General features: G+C 37.9%; 3 protein-coding genes across 3 annotated transcripts; all 3 read left to right on the forward strand.

Moving 5' to 3' along the window:
* The first annotated feature begins 7019 nt into the window (after positions 1-7019).
* LOC103408563 (histone H2AX-like) lies at positions 7020-8387 on the forward strand. Its single transcript, XM_008347402.4, has 2 exons — positions 7020-7483; positions 7943-8387. The coding sequence occupies exons 1-2, from the start codon at positions 7280-7282 to the stop codon at positions 8162-8164; spliced, it is 426 nt and encodes a 141-aa protein (XP_008345624.1). The 5' UTR covers positions 7020-7279; the 3' UTR covers positions 8165-8387.
* Positions 8388-9038: 651 nt separating this feature from the next.
* LOC103433999 (uncharacterized) lies at positions 9039-11571 on the forward strand. The gene is made up of 7 exons (XM_008372312.4): positions 9039-9589; positions 9762-9980; positions 10202-10288; positions 10449-10595; positions 10854-10880; positions 10966-11061; positions 11162-11571. Exons 1-7 carry the CDS (start codon positions 9356-9358, stop codon positions 11360-11362), a joined length of 1011 nt encoding a protein of 336 aa, XP_008370534.3. The 5' UTR covers positions 9039-9355; the 3' UTR covers positions 11363-11571.
* A 5091-nt stretch (positions 11572-16662) lies between these two features.
* On the forward strand, positions 16663-20677 carry LOC103434111 (probable protein S-acyltransferase 17). Its single transcript, XM_029101477.2, has 10 exons — positions 16663-16988; positions 17062-17155; positions 17827-17921; positions 17995-18162; positions 18291-18363; positions 18471-18523; positions 18987-19078; positions 19190-19242; positions 19727-19852; positions 20078-20677. The coding sequence occupies exons 1-10, from the start codon at positions 16840-16842 to the stop codon at positions 20354-20356; spliced, it is 1182 nt and encodes a 393-aa protein (XP_028957310.2). The 5' UTR covers positions 16663-16839; the 3' UTR covers positions 20357-20677.
* Positions 20678-20918: the final 241 nt, after the last annotated feature.

The following is a 20918-nucleotide window of genomic DNA, read 5'->3' on the forward strand; positions in this document are numbered from 1 at the left end:
TTTTGGAAGGTTTTGGACGTTAGGAAGCTCAGGTTTGGCAAGTTGCAGGGTGGCAGGATTATCGTGACTTTTCCAACGAGTTTTCGTTGGTTTTAGGTCCCAAAATGGTAGGGAATCGTTCCTCTCATCCTAAGCTTCAATTTGGTACAAATTTCGTGAATTTTGGTTGAAAAACGAAAGAGAGATTGAGAATTTTCAGTTTTCCATAAACTGGCGATTGCAGCGGCAGCGACGCCGTCGCTGGACTCTGGCGAACCAAGGAAGAATGAGGTGAATATTCCGTCAAAATTGACGAATATTCTAATGGCGTCAGGTATCTTTAATGACATATTCTATTATTTAACGGAATATTCCCTAACGCCGTTAGGGAATCCGTCAGTGTGCCAGACACGTGCCTGCGAGTGGGCCGCGTGTCTGGCCGTGCCTTGGCTAGCGTGTGGATGCTTGGAAATTTTTTCTAAAAATATAGGGATGTTCGTGGAGTTAAGTAGGCCACGTTGGTATATTCAAACACCTCAATTGAGCAATGTATGAGAAGTTTATAGCTAGTTTTGGTTATGTGCTTTAAAATAACGTTTATATAGTTGTTTCGCATATAGGTGAGACCTATCCTGAGGACGAGCACAATCAAGCGAGACTCGGGGGCTACGACCCTTCCACATATCAGTGAGTGGGCTTTTGGTTTTCAGTATATACTTATATACTTGGTATTTTTCCCATAAAATGTGTTTAAATGAAATTATGTTTTGTAATGCCATGCCTATTGATTTATGCTTAGATTGTGAATTAGTATAGTATGCATAAATGTGATTTGACGCTGTGGAAGCTCATTTAAGTACCAGGTGAGTGGTAGATTGTTAGTATGAATTGATGATTATGTGAGATGTGCTGAGAACTCATAAACCTGCACCCCGGTGTTAATGCTCCCGCCTGTGGTTAGGGCACACTCCTTCACATGATGTTCACCTCCCATATCACACGCTCTTCTGGGATCCAAGTTTAGTGCACAGTCATGTCGTACATACCACTATAGGTGGTTCCGACTCGTAGATGACCCACGATTATTCACACAGTCTTCACGTGATCGTAGCACTAGAGCGTATTTATTTACACCCATTCCTATCATACAGACCACTTTAGGTGGTTCCGACTCGTGTGCAGACATACTTGTTGAGCTATAGATTAAGCCGCACATGCCACTTCAGGTGGATCCGGCTGATATGTTATTTCTCATGAGTTATTTCACCTAAGTTACTTATTCAGTTATTTTGAGATATTTGGCATGGCATACTTTTGAATATTGCTATTATGAGCATGGTTTTGAGATATATATATATTCTATTTTCTGAAAAATTATATAGGTTTTACGGCGAGGGGTTAGAACTTTTGATAAATTAAATGGTTTTGAAAACCTTTTTTTTGCCCACTCACACTTTCTGTTTTGCGCCCCTCCAGGTTTTAGGTAGGAGTGCTTGTTGGTGGCTTACGAGGATTTGACGGAGGTTCTGACTGATTATATCAAATGTAGGATCCTCTCTGGGTGTTGTATAATTAGTATTCGTCCTGCTGGACTGCACTTAGGTTACTTATACTCTGGTTGTGCAATCACACTTAATATCGCACTTGCACCTTATCTCATCTAGTGCTCTAATTGGTTTGGTTTTTTGTTTATTCGTATTTCTTATATTAATATTGCTTCCGCACTGTGCACATGGCTACGTCACCCTCACGTGACGACCAATATGCCTTGATCTAAGTCGGGGTGTGTCACCCATGTTTTGATACAATAATTTTTTTGGTTAATTTTGATGAATGTACCCATGTATACACACACACACACACACAATAGTATATTTATATTTTAATATTTTTAATTCCACAAATTATGGTTTTTTATTTAAAATCTCATTTATATAAACAACTAAAATTTCTAATTTTTAATTTAAAAAATATAGTAACATACATAGAAATAAATTATCACATTAATTTCAGGGACCTCTGTCAAAAATTAAAAATCAACAAGGTTTCAATCAAAGAATTTTCATAGGTAAGGACGGCATCCAAAGTCTCTATTTTTATATTTATTATATAAAAACAAATTATTGTAGGTTGCTAGTGGATTTAAACTTGCTTAATGGCAATAAATTTTGTGCAAATGATATTTGTTGTAGACTTCTATTTGGAGAATAAAAGCAAAAGATGCTTCGCAATCACTTCTAAAAAAAGCAATTTCGTCGAAAAACAATTCACATAAAAATGCTTGTGACAATACTTAATTTGTAAACAAAAGCTCTTGATGTTTTTTCCCCTTCTAAAATCGATTGGGACAATGTTTCACTTTCACATTTAGTCATTGTCATTAAGTCCATAAACAAGCTAACCTAAAGCTTACTTATTTATCAACCTCTTTTGCTTCTTCTATGCTTTTCAACTTTTTGAACACAACACTTATGCTTTTGATCATGATTAGTCTTTGCATCCTTTTCATTTTAACCTTCTTTTGTTGTTGTTATTTGGGTAACATTCACTTTTGACATCTGAACACGAATATCTATTCATTCAAATCGCGCGATGTGTGAGATACGAACAACTGTTGCACACGTGTCATACATGTTTTAATGCTCGGTAATCATATGAAAGATTCTTAAATCTCAATATAATTTCTCTTAAAGCGAAATATGATACATTACTTGCAATTGGGTGAATATTAAAGTAGATACACTTACAAGATGAACTCAAACATTTTCTTAGGTTTTTTAGCCAAAATGGCCCATGAGTTTGTTCACTATCAATCATTTTGGTAATTCCATGAAAAATCTCTGTTAAATGAGGAGAAAATGATAAAAATACTTTCAATTTTTGTCAAATCATTTTGATCCGTTGTTCATTAAAATGAAGGGTATTTTTATCATTTTGGTCATTATTTAACAGAGATTTTCCATGGAATGACCAAAATGATTGACTTTGGACAAACTCAGAGAGTCGTTATTTAACAGAGATTTTCCAGGGAATGACCAAAATGATTTATTTTGGACAAACTCAGAGATCATTCATATTAATTTCAAATAAATTTTAAGAACCAATTTGGCTAAAAATTCTATTTTTGTACAAGAAGTTACATGGAATATATGCTAGAATATTCATGCATGAGAGAGCACCTAATGTGCCATTGAAATTAAGCAAAACTAATGAAAAGAGCTTGAAAACTTTGCGTTTTAACGAAAATGCCAAAATAAAGGGTAAATTGAATAGTATCATAATTGACTTTTTAGTGTAAAAATATGATTTTTCATTAAAATGAATAGTACTGATAACTTTTCGTCAAAATTTCCTTGAAAAATTATGCATGTGTTACTCCTTTCCTTTCGTTTTGAAGTGGCAGTATGACTTAACTTTCATTGTGTTTCTCTCATTCAAGAAGCCATAAAAACCAAAAACATATTTCAAACTCTATTTATCATCTCCCACCGTCCTATCCTTGTTACTATAATTAGAAGTCCATATAAATTTGACACCATCTTGTCTTCTATTATCTAAAATTGAATAGTATTTAGTTTTATATATGTAAGAAGTCATTTAGTCTGTTATTTCCTCCCACACACTTCTATCTAATTATTATCTGTTGTTTCTATTTGATGTGTGAAACAGTGAAAGTCAGTTTCCTTAAATTATATATAACACGTGTGAAGAGACTTTTCATTTTATTGTTCAAGTAAGGTATTGACATCTCCTCAATAGGGATACTGGAATGGCCATAGCGATCTCCTCTAGCACATCAAGATCCGATTGGTTATGAACATCGTAAGGTGCTGCTCTTTGTGAGTCTCATTATATCCTTAGAAAGAACGACTCTGTATTTGTAAGGAGCTGAATAATGTTTTATCTAAATGTACCTATCATCAAGATCTAGTCGATCATGAACAACGTAAGGTGTTGCTTTGCGAATTCCAGCATACCCTTAGAAAGAACGACCATGTATATGAAACGAGCCAAATAATGTCTTATCTAAATGTACTCATCCTCAAGATCCGATTGATCATGAATATAAAGTGCTGCTCTTCGTGAATTCCACCATACCCTTAGAAAGAACGACTTTGTATGTGTAAGGAGTCGAACGATGTCTTATCTAAATGTACTCATCCCAATAATTATGATGAGGTAGCAAGTTTGTTCTTTTATATATCTTGATTATTGTATGTAAAGTTGGAAAAAAAGTAAAAAAACTATCAAAAAGAGGAAAAAAGAAGAAAAAAAAAAGAGAAATTTAACGGAAAGCTTCATGTACGGTTAAAAATCATATTTTTATACTAAAAAGTCAATCCTGATACTATTCATTTTACCCTTTATTTTGTCATTTTCGTTAAAACTCAAAGTTTTCGAACTATTTTCATTAGTTTTTATAATAAAAAAGAGAGAGAGGGTGGTAGTAGTACTAGTACTGTAGCAGTCATGAGGAAAGCAGGTGCATCATCATCTTGTAAGTTCTGGAGTCAGGGGCTCAGTGGTCGTTGTCGACGAAAGCTCTCAGCATCAAACTTCTACTTTGGGTGGGACTTTCACCATTATTGTTGTAGCCCACTGCCCCTTGGAAGCATTCGTGTAAGTGTTAGGTCAACAATTTGGAACAGTTTTTGGATCCTTCTGCCTAACCCTTTTCCCCTTTCCTTTCTCTTTTTCCTTCTACATCCTTCCATATCCCATCTCCAAAGCAAACCATGCTATCATCATCATCCCCCAAAGTCCCGCCTCTATTATAATATGTTTTGCATTGTTATCACGCGATGAGGGAGATACTAATTGCATTTTAACAACGTCAGGTGATGAGAAATAATTAGTGATGTAACAATATCACGTGATAGAGATACGTTAAGTATGAGAGTTTTGGGTGTACTTTCTCTCACTCTCCTGAACTTTCTAATTTCATTACGTACGAGATTCTCGGCGTTTCGTTAAATGATTCATATCCCATCTCCAAAGCAAACCATGCTATCATCATCATCCCCCAAGTCCCGCCTCTATTATAATATGTTTTGCATCGTCATCACGCGATGATGGAGATACTAATCGCGTTATAACAACATCAGGCGATGAGAAATAATTAGTGATGTAACAGTATCACGTGTTAGAGATACGTTAAGAAAATAGTTACATGTTTGAAACAAACGCAGAGGATTTGAAACGAAGAGGGTTTAAATGCGAACCGCAATAGATTATAAAAGAGTTTCATAATTAACCACCAAGACAATCCAATAATGTATTTATATTTGTAATAAGTAAACGTCGTGATGTGATATACTCCCAGTTACATGTTAGAATTAATATTAATGGAGGCATCTTTGTATAGTTATATATGTGTAATGTGTATGGTCCAAAATTCACCACCTAATCCCTCTCCTTTTTACTTTATCTCTTTGTCCTGTTCTGCCGTTTTGGCTCTTCTTTTGCCACGTCCTTGTTCAACGAGTTCACGGTCCCAATCCCCACTCTTTTAGTCATTTTGGGCCTAATGGGCCTCCCTTGTTGTGGGTCTGGACTCTGGACTAAAGGTGCTCACGAAATAGGCATAGATTGGAATCTCTCTCTAGGTTTGAGGGAAGTTGGAGCAGGAGCCCGATAAGATCCAACTTCCGACTTGCCTTGGGCGTCCATAGAATTCCCAGCTAGTTCTATGGACACCCGAGAGACAATTCTTAGTATCTTTTCATCATAGATGCGAATACGGCGAGAGAAACATGTGACGATTATGCGATGTTCCAACCTATTCATGCATTCCCATGGTTTAACACACACAAATGTTATTGAGTGACGGACTTGAAATACTGTCGTATCACAATAACAGTTCCGTTGCACTAAAGTTCTTTTTTTTTCCAATAAGGAAGCCTACAGTGATGAGATCAATCAAACAATTTTTTTTTTTGGATTTTGAATGTCCCATTGATTTTTTTCCCTCTTCCCCTGAATCCAAAAGCAAACAGAAGAACGTGGTTGATGGATCTAATCAGATGCAGGACGATGTACAGTAAAAAAATACGTCATTACGGTACGGCCTTCAGCTTTATTGCTTTTTATCTCATGTCTTCTCAGTTCCCACAGATCTGACCCTTCCATCATGATTCAGGCAGCTGTAAGCGAACCAACTCAAAAGATTCCCCGGAGTTCTGTTTCGTGGGCCCAACCCAAATCGTAACTGTACTTCCAGGCAAGCTTGATCAATTGGGCTGATGATTTAACGGCCCAATAACAATATGACCCAAACGTAAAGACGTAGGCCCCAAAACAATCGCACCTGACCCCGATGCAACAACGGCGTCGTTTCTTGGTTTTTAATGAAAGGAGTATTTTGCCGATTGTACCCTGCTTAACTTTTATTTCGATCATTTCCCCTTTAATTTTTAAGTAATGGTCATTTCCTGCCTTTCAAATTTACAATCATACATCCTCATATTTTCAATATGTCATAAAAGAAAATTTTATATTACATTTAGAAAGAAAATAAAAATATCACTGAAACAACATGCATATTGTTTTTTTGGATGAAAAGTTGAATGAAATGCGAGTAAACACGACAGTTTGTGTGTCATTTGCTATTTATGTTTGTTTGGCAAGAAAATTTGTGGGAAGTTTGGGGGGGGGGGGAGGGGGAATGATATGGCAAAATACGATAAATAACAAACACCAATTAAGCATTGATCAATTGTTTTGAAAAGTTTAATGAAACGTGAGAGATAATGTTAGCGTGAACAATTGGGTATTTATGGATTCTTTTTTTGAAATACTTTTATCTAGTGCTTTTTCCAAAAAAATACTTAAAGTACTTTTGGAATTCAAAATTAATTTCATCAAAACAGTTTTAATCATTTTAAAAGTATTTACAAACGAGCCTTATTAGTTCAAAGAAAAACAAGGCCTAATAAAGTTATAAGGACCAAATCGACAGTATGTAAAACTTAGGTGGGGCAGGGGGGGAATATGGCAAAATACACCGACGAAAGAAAAAGCCCGCGAAACGAGAAGGCCTTAGCGGTGGACAGTGAAGAACAAATATTTCATTCCCGCGAATTTCCACACCGGTGCCTCGCTGGCGATCCGTGCGCTTACCCTCTCGACCAATCAGATCACACCGTCGCCTCCTATAATTCCCTAACCCCACTCGCGTTTCGTCTTCACAAGCACTCCTCTGTCTCGCGCATACTTCTCTGTCGCCAAAGATTCGATCTTTTTCTAGGGTTTGGGTTTCTCCGTTCCCAATTTCTGTGATTCCGTCGCCTATTCTCGGAAAATGAGTGCCAAAGAAGGAGCGTCGACCAAGGGAGGCAGAGGCAAGCCGAAGGCCTCGAAGTCTGTGTCGAGGTCGCATAAGGCCGGTCTTCAATTTCCGGTGGGTAGGATCGCCCGATTCCTCAAGTCTGGAAAGTACGCCGAGCGTGTCGGTGCCGGCGCGCCTGTGTATCTCTCCGCCGTCCTCGAATACCTCGCCGCTGAGGTTAGTTTGCGCTTGATTTATGTGGGTTTTTGTGTTTTTAGTTTTATGCGTCTGCGAATAAGTAATTTGATTTGATTTTATAATTTGATGAAATTTCATGTTTTTGGATTTGGGTCGACCTAGTTATGGGTTTAATTTTCTGGGTTTAATCCAATTTCTGGATACGAATCGGTATAGTGTTGTGTTATTAGGATTTGAAATGTGTTTAATCAGTAATATTTGTTAAATTAGCTCGTTATTGGGGGGCTTTGATTCGTTTCAGTTTGATCGGGATTGTTTCTCTTGATTTTTTGTGGGTTCAATCGGATTTTTCAATGCCAATTTTTTATTTATTTTTTGTTATCAGGGTCTGAATTTTTATTCGCTGGAGTTGGTTGATTAAGATTTTCACGGTGTTTGGCATTGTTTTCTTGAACTTTATGGGTTTGATCTGATTTTTTTGTGTGAAATTTTGTTTAGGTGTTGGAGCTTGCTGGAAATGCTGCGAGGGACAACAAGAAGAACCGCATTGTACCAAGGCACATCCAGCTTGCGGTTCGGAACGACGAGGAGCTAAGCAAGCTGTTGGGGGCAGTGACCATTGCCAATGGAGGAGTGTTGCCAAATATCCACCAAACCCTCTTGCCTAAGAAGGTCGGAAAAGGCAAGGGCGATATCGGATCCGCCTCTCAGGAGTTCTAGCTCTCTCTCCTTTGTGGTATAGCGATGCTGATTAGTCACCGCAGTTGTATAATATGATGGTTTTCGTTTTTGCTGTTTTTAATAGACCTTGTGATGTTTAGTGCTTGTAATTTCTATGATATAATGAAATGTTTGTGATAGGCTTTTGATCAGAAAAAATTAATGAAAATGGTTTGAAAATTTTAAGGTTTAACAATAAGAACAAGATAAGAACAAAATAAAAGATAAAGTGAATAGTTTCATGATTGATTTTTTAGTGTAAAAATGTGATTTTTTCGTTAAAGTGAATAGTATTGGAAGCTTTTCATTAAAGATTCATTTAATCAATTGAATCCACCTTTAGTTTCTTCGATCACTTTAAAATTTGTTTGGAAATACTTTAAAATAATTAAAAACAGTTTTAGTGAAAATATTTTTGAAATTGATTTTTTTTTCTTTCAAAATCTAAGTTGATCTTGAAAAAGCATTTAATATAATGTTTTTTTTTAAATATTAAAAGTGTTTTTTGAATTTAAAATCAATTTCACTACAAGAGTTTTCAATTATTAGACGAGTTTTGAGTTCAAGCTGTTGCCTTGGTGTTTTGCTTATATATTCATCCCTAGTTTTAATATAAATCCAACCTTTTGAAATAATATAAATGTGATATAAAAAATATGATAAATTTATTATTAAATATAATTATGATAAACAAAAATACTATAAATTAAAGATTTATAAATGCACAGTTTACAACTCAATATTTTCATTATTTTATAAATACATAACTCATTATTCTATAAATTAAAAATTAAGTTTACTTTGTGCCAAAGTTGAGGATATGGTGATGTATATATGACTACATTATGTCATGTGATTTTAGGCATTCACATAGAGATGTATTCCTGGTGACTCTTAATATTTTTTACGCAACAAGTGCGACATTCACATGAAGATATATTAGACACTCGAGATTTCACCCAGATCTCTACTCTTTGGCATATTGAATAAAATACAAGCAAACATTAAAAATTGATCCATGCCTAAGAACTAGGAACTACAATAATTATCAACTAAAACCACAATATTTTTCAAATTCATTAGGAAGATAACATGGATTATCCATTTTGTGTGGCTCAAAAGAGTTGCAACAAGTTGGAAGAAATAGCCCTTCTTTTCATTGGTTTGGAGGTTTTTCTGCATTTTCTTTAGATGGGTACTGTGATGCACGTTCACTATGCAGGCTCATCATGTAAACCCCGACTGAGTCTGAGATTTCCCAGTTTTAGATTCATATGTTCATCCGAGCTTAGCGTGTCGAGGCGACAAGTTTTGAAGCAAGTGGATGAGGAGTTGGGCAAGGGAGATGAGAGAGCAGCCCTCTCACTTGTTAAAGATTTGCAGGGCAAGCCTGGTGGCCTCAGATGCTTTGGTGCTGCTAGGCAGGTTTTTCCAAACTCGCACTCCGTTTAGTCAGTTTTGTATTCTTTAACTCGAAAGAAGCGCTTCCAGAAAGCGTTTGTGAGCAGAAGTGCTTTCTAGAGCGCATTTCCAAAAGGGACCGTGCCTTGATGCTGCCTTGCAGAAATAGGAAAATGAATGGAATTTCATTGTGCAGGTACCCCAAAGGCTTTACACCTTGGATGAGCTGAAGCTGAATAAAATAGAAGCGTCATCTCTTCTATCCCCGGTGGATACTACTCTCGGTTCCATAGAAAGAAACCTGCAGATTGCTGCTGTGGTAGGAGGTGTTTCAGCATGGAATGTGTTCGGGTTTAGTCCGCAACAGATTTTCTATCTTTCTTTAGGGTTGTTGTTTCTGTGGACTCTGGACGCGGTAACTTCCTTACACTTGCCTGAGAACATACATGTCTTCAGAATCAATGCCATTGAAAATCTTGAACTGTTAGTTGAGGGGCTAACAACAATCTTCGAGATAGTAAAATCCACCGAAGTGGTTTCTCGCTCGCTGGAAATCATTTGTAGCCCTTTGACATTTCAGTTTTTGTTTAGTTACAACCATTCATTGACTTGCATTGTGTCATCAATTTCTCCTAGATAACTTTCAATGGAGGACTTGGTAGCTTGGTTATTGATACAATTGGTCATACCTTTAGTCAGAAATACCGAAACAGGGTCACTCAAGTAAGATCTCTCTCGTGCCCTCATCGTATATCTTCTTTTGGTGTACATATATATATATATCTTCGTAGACATATATTTCCCTCTGAAAAACTTGTATTTCCTGTGGGAATATCATCATTCATCATGAAGTGTTAATCTGAAAGAGAAAAAAATATTGCAGCACGAAGCAGGCCATTTTTTAATTGCGTACTTGGTTGGCATCCTTCCAAAGGGATATACACTAACCAGTTTGGAGGCTTTGAAGAAGGAAGGATCTCTCAATGTTCAAGCAGGGACCGCCTTTGTGGATTTTGAGTTCGTCGAAGAGGTATATTTTTTCTTACATTACTCTGCATTATCATACTCTTTTCTGTTTCTGCCATTGTTTTCATTCACCGAATGGGGTTCGTGCTGTTGATTGTTTTCTTTCTGAATCCATTTGTCTATGCAAAGCTTCATTGATATCCCAACATCGATAAAAAGAAGTACGATGTTCTGACAGATCAAATTCCAAGTTACTCATAACTTCTATGTCATGCTTTGCTTATTGTCCTTGATTTATAGCAGTTCCCACTCCATATTGCAGGTTAATGCAGGGAAAGTATCAGCCACTGTATGTTACTACCATTTTTCTCTAAAATTTTTAATTCTCCGTTATTTCGAAGTGAGAAACGTTCATGAATTGTGCATCTTATTAGACGCTGAACAAATTTGCGTGCGTAGCGCTAGCTGGTGTTGCTTCCGAGTATCTCTTATATGGATACGCCGAGGGCGGTCTTGCTGATATCAACCAGGTTTAGATCTGACCTTGTTACATGGTTGCCTGTAGGGCAAGTAAAGCGAAGGACGCAATGCAAGAAGTTTACTAACAAATGTGTTTGCGTGTCGAAACAGTTGGATTCGTTGTTCCGAAGCTTAGGCTTCACGCAGAAGAAAACCGATTCCCAAGTCAGATGGTCTGTGCTGAACACCGTCCTAATTCTGCGCCGCCATGAAGGAGCACGGGTGAAACTTGCAGAAGCGATGGCAGAAGGAAAATCTGTAGGGGCTTGCATTGATGTCATAGAGGATACCATAGGCAATGCGGACATCTAGCTATTGCAGGCGGGTTGCTGTTGATGCTCGGAAAAACTCAAGCTTTGATCTTTGCACTTCTTTTTCTTTCTTTCATTTATTTTGGATGTAAAAAAAAACACAAGGGAAAAGAGAGGTACTAAGATCATGTGCAATAGTGTGAGATAAAGCTTAAAAATTTAAACAAGAAACTTTTATGACATAATTCAAAAATAACTTTTCTACCTTAATGGTTATGGCTTGAAATTTTAGCATTATTAAAAATGGTTTTAGTGTATTTTTTTTTTTTGGTTTAAAAAAAAATTATGTAGGTTATCCAAACTTGGACGAAAAATGTATGTCACATCCCAGATTGACTCTGCCGTAGCACGATATTGTCCGCTTTGAGCTTACCATTCCAGCACGATTTTGTTTCTGAAAACTCATACGAGAACTTTCCAGGGGGTTACCCATCCTAGGACTGCTCTCACCCGAACTCGCTTAACTTCGGAGTTTCGATGGAATCCGAAGCCAGTGAGTTCCCAAAAGATCTCGTGCTATATGGAGGTGGGCATGTACATATAAGGCACATCACCCCCTTTCCGTTGGTTGATGTGAGATGTTACAATCCACCCTTCTTAGGGGTCCGACGTCCTCGTCGGCACACTCGCACCACACTACATGATGACTCTGATACCATTCTGACACATCCCAGACCGGCTCCTCCGTAGCACGATATTGTCCGCTTTGAGCTTACTATTCCGGCACGGTTTTGTTTATGGGAACTCAGATGAGAACTTCCTAGGGGGTCACCCATCCTAGGACTGCTATCGCCAGAACTTGCTTAACTTCGGAGTTCTGATGGAATTCGAAGCTAGTGAGTTCCCCAAATGCCTCGTGCTATATGGAGGTGGGCATGTACTTATAAGGTATATGTAACATCCTACATCGCCCAGGGGAGTGGATCCTGTAAGCCTTATATGTATATTCCCATCTCTACTTAGCACGAGGCATTTTGGGAGCTTACTGGCTTCGGGTTCCATTGAAACTCCGAAGTTAAGTGAGTTCAGGCGAGAGCATTCCTAGGATGGGTGACCCACTAGGAAGTTCTCGTGTGAGTTCCCAGAAACAAAACCGTGAGGGCGTAGTCGGGGTCCAAAACGGACAATATCGTGCTAAGAAGGAGTCTAACCCAGGATGTGGTGGGGGTCCGGGTCGGGATGTGACAATTTGGTATCAGAGCCAATCCTTGGCCTGAGGTGTGCCGACGAGGACGTCAGGCCACTAAGGGGGGTGGATTGTAACATCTCACATTGCTCAGGGGAGTGAATTATGTAAGCCTCATATGTATATTCTCATATCTACTTAGCACGAGGCATTTTGGGAGCTTATTGGCTTCGAGTTCCATGGAACTTCGAAGTTAAGCGAGTTCGGGCGAGAGCATTCCTAGGATGGGTGACCCACTGAGAAGTTTTCGTGTGAGTTCCTAGAAAAAAACTGTGAGGGCGTGGTCGGGACCCAAAGCGGACAATATCGTGCTACAAAAGAGTCGAGCCCGGGATATGGTGGGGGCCCGGACCGGGATGTGACAGCACATCATCCCATCTCTGTTGGTTGATGTGGCATGTTACATGTATGATTTTTTATTAACACCCCACATATTGTTGAATAAACCACACATAAAAATTTATTATTAAATGACTTATATATCCTATTATGAAATGACTATTTAGGCCACATTTGAATTTAAAAAATAAAATTATTTTCTAAATACACCCCAAATTATTTTCATATTTTTATCTTCAAACTCTCAAAGTCACTCCTACAATCCATTGTAGAACAAAACTTTAACAACTACCAAACAAGATGATTATAGATGAATACACACACGTAAAATCTAAAATCCCTAATTGATAGAAATCGATGAAGTTTATTGAAAACTAACCCCGCGAAATGGGCAAAAATCTTTGTAGTTAATTGAATAGAGAAACCTTAAAATTCTTAATTGATAGAAACTCCAAAATGGAAGAATTAAAAATTGAAAAAAGAGTATGATAAAATTTTCGTTTCGCACTTGATTCGAGTTTCTTAATAGATGATAAACCATTTGAGAAACCCCTTAACTCGACATATCTCAAAAGTCCAACAATTCTAGATTAGAGGAAAAAGTGGGGTCCTCAAAGATGCACAAAGAAAGAAGCAAGATGATACTAATGGAGTTTGGTCAGACTTTTTCTTCATAAACCTTAAACCCTAAACCATTGATTTGAAGATGAGGCACTTCCTCTTTACACCTCATAGAAATTTCTACCCATGATCATTGGACAATACTCGTTTTTGAAAATGGTGGCGAAGATGAACCTGTGAGACGAACATAGGATTTTGATTTTGATTTGGATTTTAAGTAGACAGTGTGGGGTAATGTAGAAAGTGTGGGGTGTGAGGATAGTATTGGAAAGTATGTGGAGCGTATTAAGATAAATTTAAAAAGTAAATGTGGCGTATATTAAGTATATGAGGTGTAATCAACAAAACGTGAGGTGTGATGTGAATAAAACAACCCAAAATGTATGTTTATATTTTTTTAACATAAAGGTGTTTTCCACCTCTCAAAAAGAGAGAATAAATAAGATTTTGATCTTACATATCTTCTACTAGAATAAAACTCACATTTACATATCCTAGAAATGTAAAAATGATGTAAATAGGAAGTTCAACTTGAGTAAGAAAAAAATAAGGGAGCTTTAACAAAAAGCTTTCAGTGCTGTTTACTTTAACAAAAAACCATATCTTTACACTAAAAAGTCATTTCTGGTACTATTCACTTTACCCTTTATTTTGTCATTATCGTTAAAACTTAAAGTTTTCAAGCCATTTTCATTAGTTTTCCTAAAAATTAATAATTTTACGGTCTTTAATTTGACTGGTGTAAATAGGAAGTTCGATATTACATTACTATTGTATAGATACCCTAAGAGCAATTCCACCCCTAAAAAAATGCACCAGCACCCAGTCTATTTAATCTACTCAATGAACAGTGATAGACCCCAATGAACAATAATATGCTAAATGCATCTCTCCCCCCCCCCCCCAAAAAAAACAAAATAGCCTGGTCAATTTTATTAAAATATTATTAATTTCTGACAAGTTCTCCTTCTTCACACTTTTCTCAAAAGGGTTTCTCTGGATTCCTTCTTCTTTTTCTTCCCAGATTTTCCAACTATAAGGTCAAGCACAGTTTCACCACTTTTTCTTCCCTTCCTTTTCTTCTCTTCAAACTGCCAAAACCCATGTGAGATCAACCAAGTTTTGCCCGACCCGAATTCAAAGACAGGGGAAAAATTGAAGCTTTCTAGAGGTGGAAAGAGATAAAGATAGAGAGCGAGGGTTTTGGATATGGAAGCTCGAGTTGGGGTGTTGGTGGAAGGAAAGCAGAGAGCTTCGAATTCAGCTCAGGGAGGTGTGGCGGTATCGCCTGGCGTCATGTAGGCTAGGCAAGGGCTCAGCCAATAACTAAAATATAGATAATATCGGCAAAATATCGTCGATATTATCGTTTTTCTGAAAGATCGATATTTTCCCTGTATCCCCCTAATTGTCGTCAAAATATCGCGATATTATCACTAATTGTCGTCAAAATATCGCGATATATTTGATATTATCGAAACAATCGTCGTGGCTCCGTCGTCGGAAAGGTAGACGAGGCTGCGTCGTCGCAGCTGCCCAGATCTCTCTCTGCAATCCAGGCTCAGACCCAAGATTTGCGCCTCCGTCGTCGGAAATGAAAAATCCATTTTCTCTGGATCCCAAAATCCGCTCGGGTTTGAATCAAACCGTTTGATAGATCCCTTTGCCTGATGGTGGTCGCCGGGAGGTGAGAAAGGGAGGAGGAACGGTCCCTAGGTGGTGATGGTGCTTGCCGGAGTGTGTGCCACTGTGGTGCTCGGCGGGTGTGAGTGTGGTGGTCTGTGCTCCGGGGAAGAAGAAACAAGGAAATGAATGAGGGAGAAGGCTCGAGGGATTGGGGAAGGGGGAAACACGGGGAAGTGGAGTGTGTGTGTGTGTGTGTGTGTTTGCTATGGGAAGAAGACTTGTAGAGAAGAGATGAGGGGAGAACTGGAGATGAATGAGGAGAGGAATGAGGGACAAGGAAGTGGTCTCTGTGTGTGTGTGGAAGTGGGGTGTGTGTGTTTGTGTGTTATCTGAGAGAAGAAAAAAAAAATCCAAACCTGCTTTCAAAATATCCAGCCCATGTGTCAGTCCGTGTGTGTTATCCGAGAAAAGAAAAAAAAAATCCAAACCTGCTTTCAAAATATCCAGCCCACGTGTCAGTGATCGTGAGGTTTGGTCTTCAATATATTCACCCTACTTTTTGAAGCTACTGGAAATGTCTTCCATTTTGTTTCGTCTCTTTTCCCTTTGATTTGCTCTCTCTATCTCTTCGTCTGTCTGTCCGTTTTGATTTCCCTACCCTTCATATCCCATTCTTGTTGGGATGGAATCGAGCGACTCATGGAAAGAATCTGAGACTCAGTCTTCAAATGATTTTGCTTATGGACAACGTCAACCAATCTTGGATCCATATGGGTGGCATGTTAACAATTACATGCAAAACTATTTTGGGGATTTATCATTTGATGACTACTCTTCACAATACACTTACTCTACGCATAGAGATGATGAAGATAGTCAGAATTTTGAACCTTGTAGGAACTCTATATGGTACTAAGTCGCTCATGTATCTTACCATGCAATATATAAAGTGTAAAATATTGTACTAATTCTTTATATATAAATGATTATGGTGTGTTTAAACTTCTTTGATTAATTACTACATATTTTCTACACTCACAATGTTTACCAGCTCGTTATATAATCAACTTAAATCAGTTAAATCCATCATGCAATGCATTTCCTTCCAATTTTTTTGTGATAAACTAATAGATAATTGACTAAATAAACATTCTGCAAAGTTTCAATAAAAATTTCCAAGTTTTTCTTACAATTTTCGTAGTTTTTATTCAATTTTTATTGATATCGATAATATCCCGATATTTCCATCGAAATTTTTGTATTTTTAGACTACCGATATTTCCGATATCATCGATATTTAATACCGCTCAGCACATTCTAAGTCGGTCTAGAGACCAGCTTAGGCTGGGTGCTAGCCTATCTGCTCGGCTGGAGTGGATTGGCTAGGTGCCGGCCTAAAGGTTCCGCGGTGGAACTACTCTAATCACTCTCCCACCCTATGTTTTTATTTTTATATTTTATTTTATTCTTATATTTATTTTATTTTTATTATTTGGTATAATGAACCTTTTAAATAAATTTACCAATTTGTCCTTTTTCCTTTTGTTTTGTTGAAATCGTTTTTGCAGTTGACGCATTCTTGGTAAAGACGCGCGCAGTCTGCAATTGCAAGTCCTGAAATCAACCGGCGGCCTTTCTCATCTCTGTCGGTCAGATAGAGAGTCAGAGGAGTGAGAAACAGTACAGAAGGAAGAGAGAGAGAGAGAATGGAGGTACAGTGGATTCTGGTGTGCCATGGTTTAGTCACACTACTCGTTCTAGTCTCCTTCCTCTGCGGCCAATGGCCCATCTTTGACGGCACCCCCATACAACGCATCAACCACTTCCTCACCTTCGGCGCCTACGATTACTTCCAGTTCAGCACCCTCTCTTTCTCTCTCTCTCTCTCTCTCTCTCTCTAAGATTTAATTTCTGATATTTCTGTGCAGACGGTTTGTTGGGTTTGTGTTTGGAGCCAGGGGTACTAATGCCATAGCCTCCGTGGAATATTTCTGCTGTGATCGACCCAATCCAATCTTACAGGTTCCTTTTTTTCCCAGAAACGGAATTGTCTTTGTGTTGTTTTTGTGATTGAAATTTGGAAATTTGGAAATTTGGGTTCTGGTTGGTTGACTTTGTTCATAAAGTTGTAAATTTTTGTGGGTTTTTTGAGAATTGGATCTGTGGGTTCAATTATGGTTCATTCGGGGTTACGGTGGTGCTGCTTTTGGTTAAATATGAACTCAGTTTTGTTGGATGACCCATCGAAAGGTTTGGTTTTTCGTGTTATGGATGTGCATTTGCAATGGAATTTTCGTGCGATTTGGTAGTGCATTTTGTTAAATTGCTGGTTTTTTTCTGCTTAGAGTAAGCATGAAATGAGAAATCTTTAGCGAGGAGGCAAATTGTGAGGAAATGTGGTAAGAAATATTCGAGGAATTTGAGGATGGAGGATCTGATGCTCCCAAGTTACGGTATTTCAAGTTAGCGATGTATGAATGTGCTTAAAGTTGGTAAATTTGAAAGAATCATTAGGAATTGGTCAATGGTCAGTCCCTAGGATCTAGGTGGTTAAATGCTGCAATAGAAGAAGAAAAACTAGGTGTAACGTATGAGTGCCTTCGATTTTTACGCTGAGTGATGTAGAAACTAGGAACTCTTTTTCTCTCTGTCTTTGATTCGGGATTAATCATTAGCTTTCTGCTTCATTGCAGTTCATGTATCTTGCAATAGTAGGAGGAACCTATTACTTAGTTGCAACTTCTTCCTTCAGTTACATTCCTGGCTATTATATTAGTGAAATTCACAGGTACGCGTCAAAGATTAAGTTTACGTAAAGTCTTCTTAGTACAGGATCCTCTAAGCAAGTTTGTTTATTTCAGGTATGCAAGCTTGTGGGCTGTTGGTGTTGGTGTTCTGCTCTTTCTATTAGCTAGCTTTTCTGATCCAGGAACAATAAGGGCTGATAATGTTTCTCTGTATCTCTCTGCTTATCCCTATGATAATATTATATATTCTGAGAAAGAATGTCCAACATGCAAAATTCCGAAGTAAGTTCTCACCCTCAATGACTTATTTGATTCTTTCCATGGTTTTCGTTTTTTTTTATGTGATCTCTGTTTCTTCCTTCTCTTTTCTTAATTTCCTTTTTTCTTGTCCTTCTTCTTCTGTGGTTCAGACCTGCTAGGTCAAAGCATTGCAGTGTATGTGATCGATGTGTTGCCCGTTTTGATCATCATTGTGGATGGATGGTCTGGAACGCTCTTAACTATTCTTCTTTTTTCGTCCATTCCCTCCTTCATATTTGGACATTCCATTTGTTGCTTATTGTAAATTTGACACCACTGTTTGATAACAGAATAATTGTATAGGTGAGAGAAACACCCAGTACTTCGTAGCTTTTCTTTTGTGGTGAGTTCTTCTGTCTGATGCAGTAAGTGAATGTTTATTTGTGTTGTATGGCCTTTTGTTTTATCCACCGCCTATGCTTCCCAATTAATTTATTACACATGTTGATAGAGATTTTGTTGGGTAGCAATGTTTTACGGTTTGATAATGTGCTTACTGATAATCGAGGCTACCATCTAGAATCTCGTTTGAAATTTAGCAATCCTTTCTTGGTGTATCATGTTGACATGAATAAAGATAAAAAAAAAACTTTTAGAACTTACGGTCTATTATGAGGTTTTAGGGCGTGCAATTTTCCGTTTCACTCTTGAAATTCACAGCAAATTACACTGGAGAAACTCCAAGCCACTGTCTTAAAGTCACTAGTCTAAATGCTCAACCAATTTTAACTTTATTATAGCTGTGAGGTTATATGTTGTTTTCGTTTATTTGTGTGTTTGTTATCATTTATCTAGTGCTTTTTCAGGCACACTTTACTTTGCATATATGGAACAGTGGCCATTGGGTTAATTCTTGCTGGACAAGTTAAAGAATACAAAGTTATTGAAATTCTAACTGGTAAGTTGATTTGGTAAATTGAGTTTCGCACCAAGCCTCCTACTTGATGATAGTGTTGCATCTGAAGTTCTGAACCTAACTGGCGTTCCTTTCCCTAATTCTTCATTGCAGTTTATTATGGTGTAGATAATTCTTTTTGCGGTTTAACACCACATGTTGTGCAGGTAAGTTGATTTGTTTTGTTTTGGCGATTGAGACGAGCAGTAGCTTCCAATGATATTGTGGTTGTTATCTATAGGACATTAAAGTAAATTTCAGTTGAGAAAATAATTCAAATGTCTAAAGTTTATTACTTTTTTGTGCATTCTTGTTCTCTGCACATTTCAAAAACGTTTCCATAAGCATACATTAGTGAAAAAACTTGTATACTCTGTTCATTGTCAAGCTGATTTACTGCACTTCTGGCGATCCCTTGCTATTATTGTGTTTCTGGACACGAAAAAGACCGTCTTTACATGGAGATGAGGCTGCTTGTGCTGGGTGTTTAACTTTTCACTTTGAATTTGTAGAAAAGGCCTAGTCAGTCTTCACTGTCCATGATGTCTCCAGTTATGAACTGCAGTTTTGAGTGTTGCTCATTGCATTGACCATTGTTTCGGCTTTTCCGTGTCATTGATTGCTTAATTTTGTTTTTCTGATATGTGACAGTGGTTGTTGGGGGACTACAACACTCAAATACTTCTTATGGTGTTTCTTGCAATAGTTGCACTGCTATTGGCGGGTTTCTTTGGTTACCATGCAAAACTTTGTCTCACAAACACTACAACTAATGAGGTCTATTTCTCTCTCCGACTTTGTCCAATAATTTATTTTGTTAATATCTTGGTAAAGTTCCAAAGAAGGGAAGGACATAGAGGTAATACTCAATCAGGCGGGGATGGTTCATTAGGCTTCGCCGCTGCAACAGAAGAACTCCCCGGAAAAAGAAACTTTTAAAGAATGTGGCTTCTTTCGTTGCTGAAACAGTGGAACTTATCGTGTGTACTTCTTTTGAAACAGACGTATAAGTGGCAAGACTACGTAAGTTGGCAGAAGAAGCTAAATGAAGCAAGGGCGAGTTCTGCGGCACTCAAAGCAAGTATCAGTGGGATAAGTAGTGAAAGAAAACCTCCAGAGAGCAAATGGAGAGCCATGTTCCGAAGATCCCCACTCGAAGATGCAGAGGCTGTGGTTAAGAATAACATTTACGATAAAGGATTCTTCCAGAATATTCTCGAGGTCATTGTTCCCCTCTCGAGCAGACTGCGTGCTTCCAGAACCAAATCAAAGTCTGGCTAAGAAAGACTGCTGGCCTGTCAATGCTGCATGCTTTCTTCTCGTTTCCTCCACCAACTGAACAGCTTCATAGCCTGTTCTCGCAAAACTTGTCGTGCTTAGATGGCCAGCAACAGCAAGAGACGGGGGCCTTGTGCTGTGCGGATCTAACACGATCAGATGCTTGTTCTAGCCTTCTGTAACATTATTGATTCTTGCAGATGCCTATGGGCTATGTTATCTGATATTTAGTTCTCCCGTTGGGAGAATTTTACGTGTAGCATCACGTGATGAGAGAAATACATATCTAATATCTCTTTATATAAAACTGAAAATAGTTCAGAATCTCCGTTTTCATTAAACCGAGAATAGCTAAGAATCTCTGTTTGCGCTCTCGAGTCACGCTTGCTAGATAGGAAAAGCTTGTATTTTTGTAGCTGCTGAAAAAGAATCAAGAGCCCTTAAACAAAATTTTGTAAACTAAATGATATGAAAGTTGATGATTGAATTACTACTTAAACGTTGATAAGCGTACTCATTTCCTATTGTAACACATCATTTAGTTTGCAAATTTCGTCTCCTTAGC

The sequence above is a fragment of the Malus domestica genome, chromosome 04 (assembly GCF_042453785.1).
Source record: "Malus domestica chromosome 04, GDT2T_hap1".
In the NCBI taxonomy this organism is placed as follows: domain Eukaryota; kingdom Viridiplantae; phylum Streptophyta; class Magnoliopsida; order Rosales; family Rosaceae; genus Malus; species Malus domestica.

Excerpts from the sequence above, each read along its gene's own strand:
- LOC103408563 (XM_008347402.4), top strand. The coding sequence starts at position 7,280 with ATGAGTGCCAAAGAAGGAGCGTCGACCAAGGGAGGCAGAGGCAAGCCG. Across the intron at positions 7,484-7,942 it reads TCGAATACCTCGCCGCTGAG|GTGTTGGAGCTTGCTGGAAA; the intron begins GTTAGTTTGCGC and ends AATTTTGTTTAG.
- LOC103434111 (XM_029101477.2), top strand. The coding sequence starts at position 16,840 with ATGGAGGTACAGTGGATTCTGGTGTGCCATGGTTTAGTCACACTACTC. Across the intron at positions 18,364-18,470 it reads ATCATCATTGTGGATGGATG|AATAATTGTATAGGTGAGAG; the intron begins GTCTGGAACGCT and ends GTTTGATAACAG. Across the intron at positions 19,853-20,077 it reads CAAACACTACAACTAATGAG|ACGTATAAGTGGCAAGACTA; the intron begins GTCTATTTCTCT and ends CTTTTGAAACAG.
- LOC103433999 (XM_008372312.4), top strand. The coding sequence starts at position 9,356 with ATGGGTACTGTGATGCACGTTCACTATGCAGGCTCATCATGTAAACCC. Across the intron at positions 10,289-10,448 it reads ACCGAAACAGGGTCACTCAA|CACGAAGCAGGCCATTTTTT; the intron begins GTAAGATCTCTC and ends AAAATATTGCAG. Across the intron at positions 10,881-10,965 it reads CAGGGAAAGTATCAGCCACT|ACGCTGAACAAATTTGCGTG; the intron begins GTATGTTACTAC and ends GCATCTTATTAG.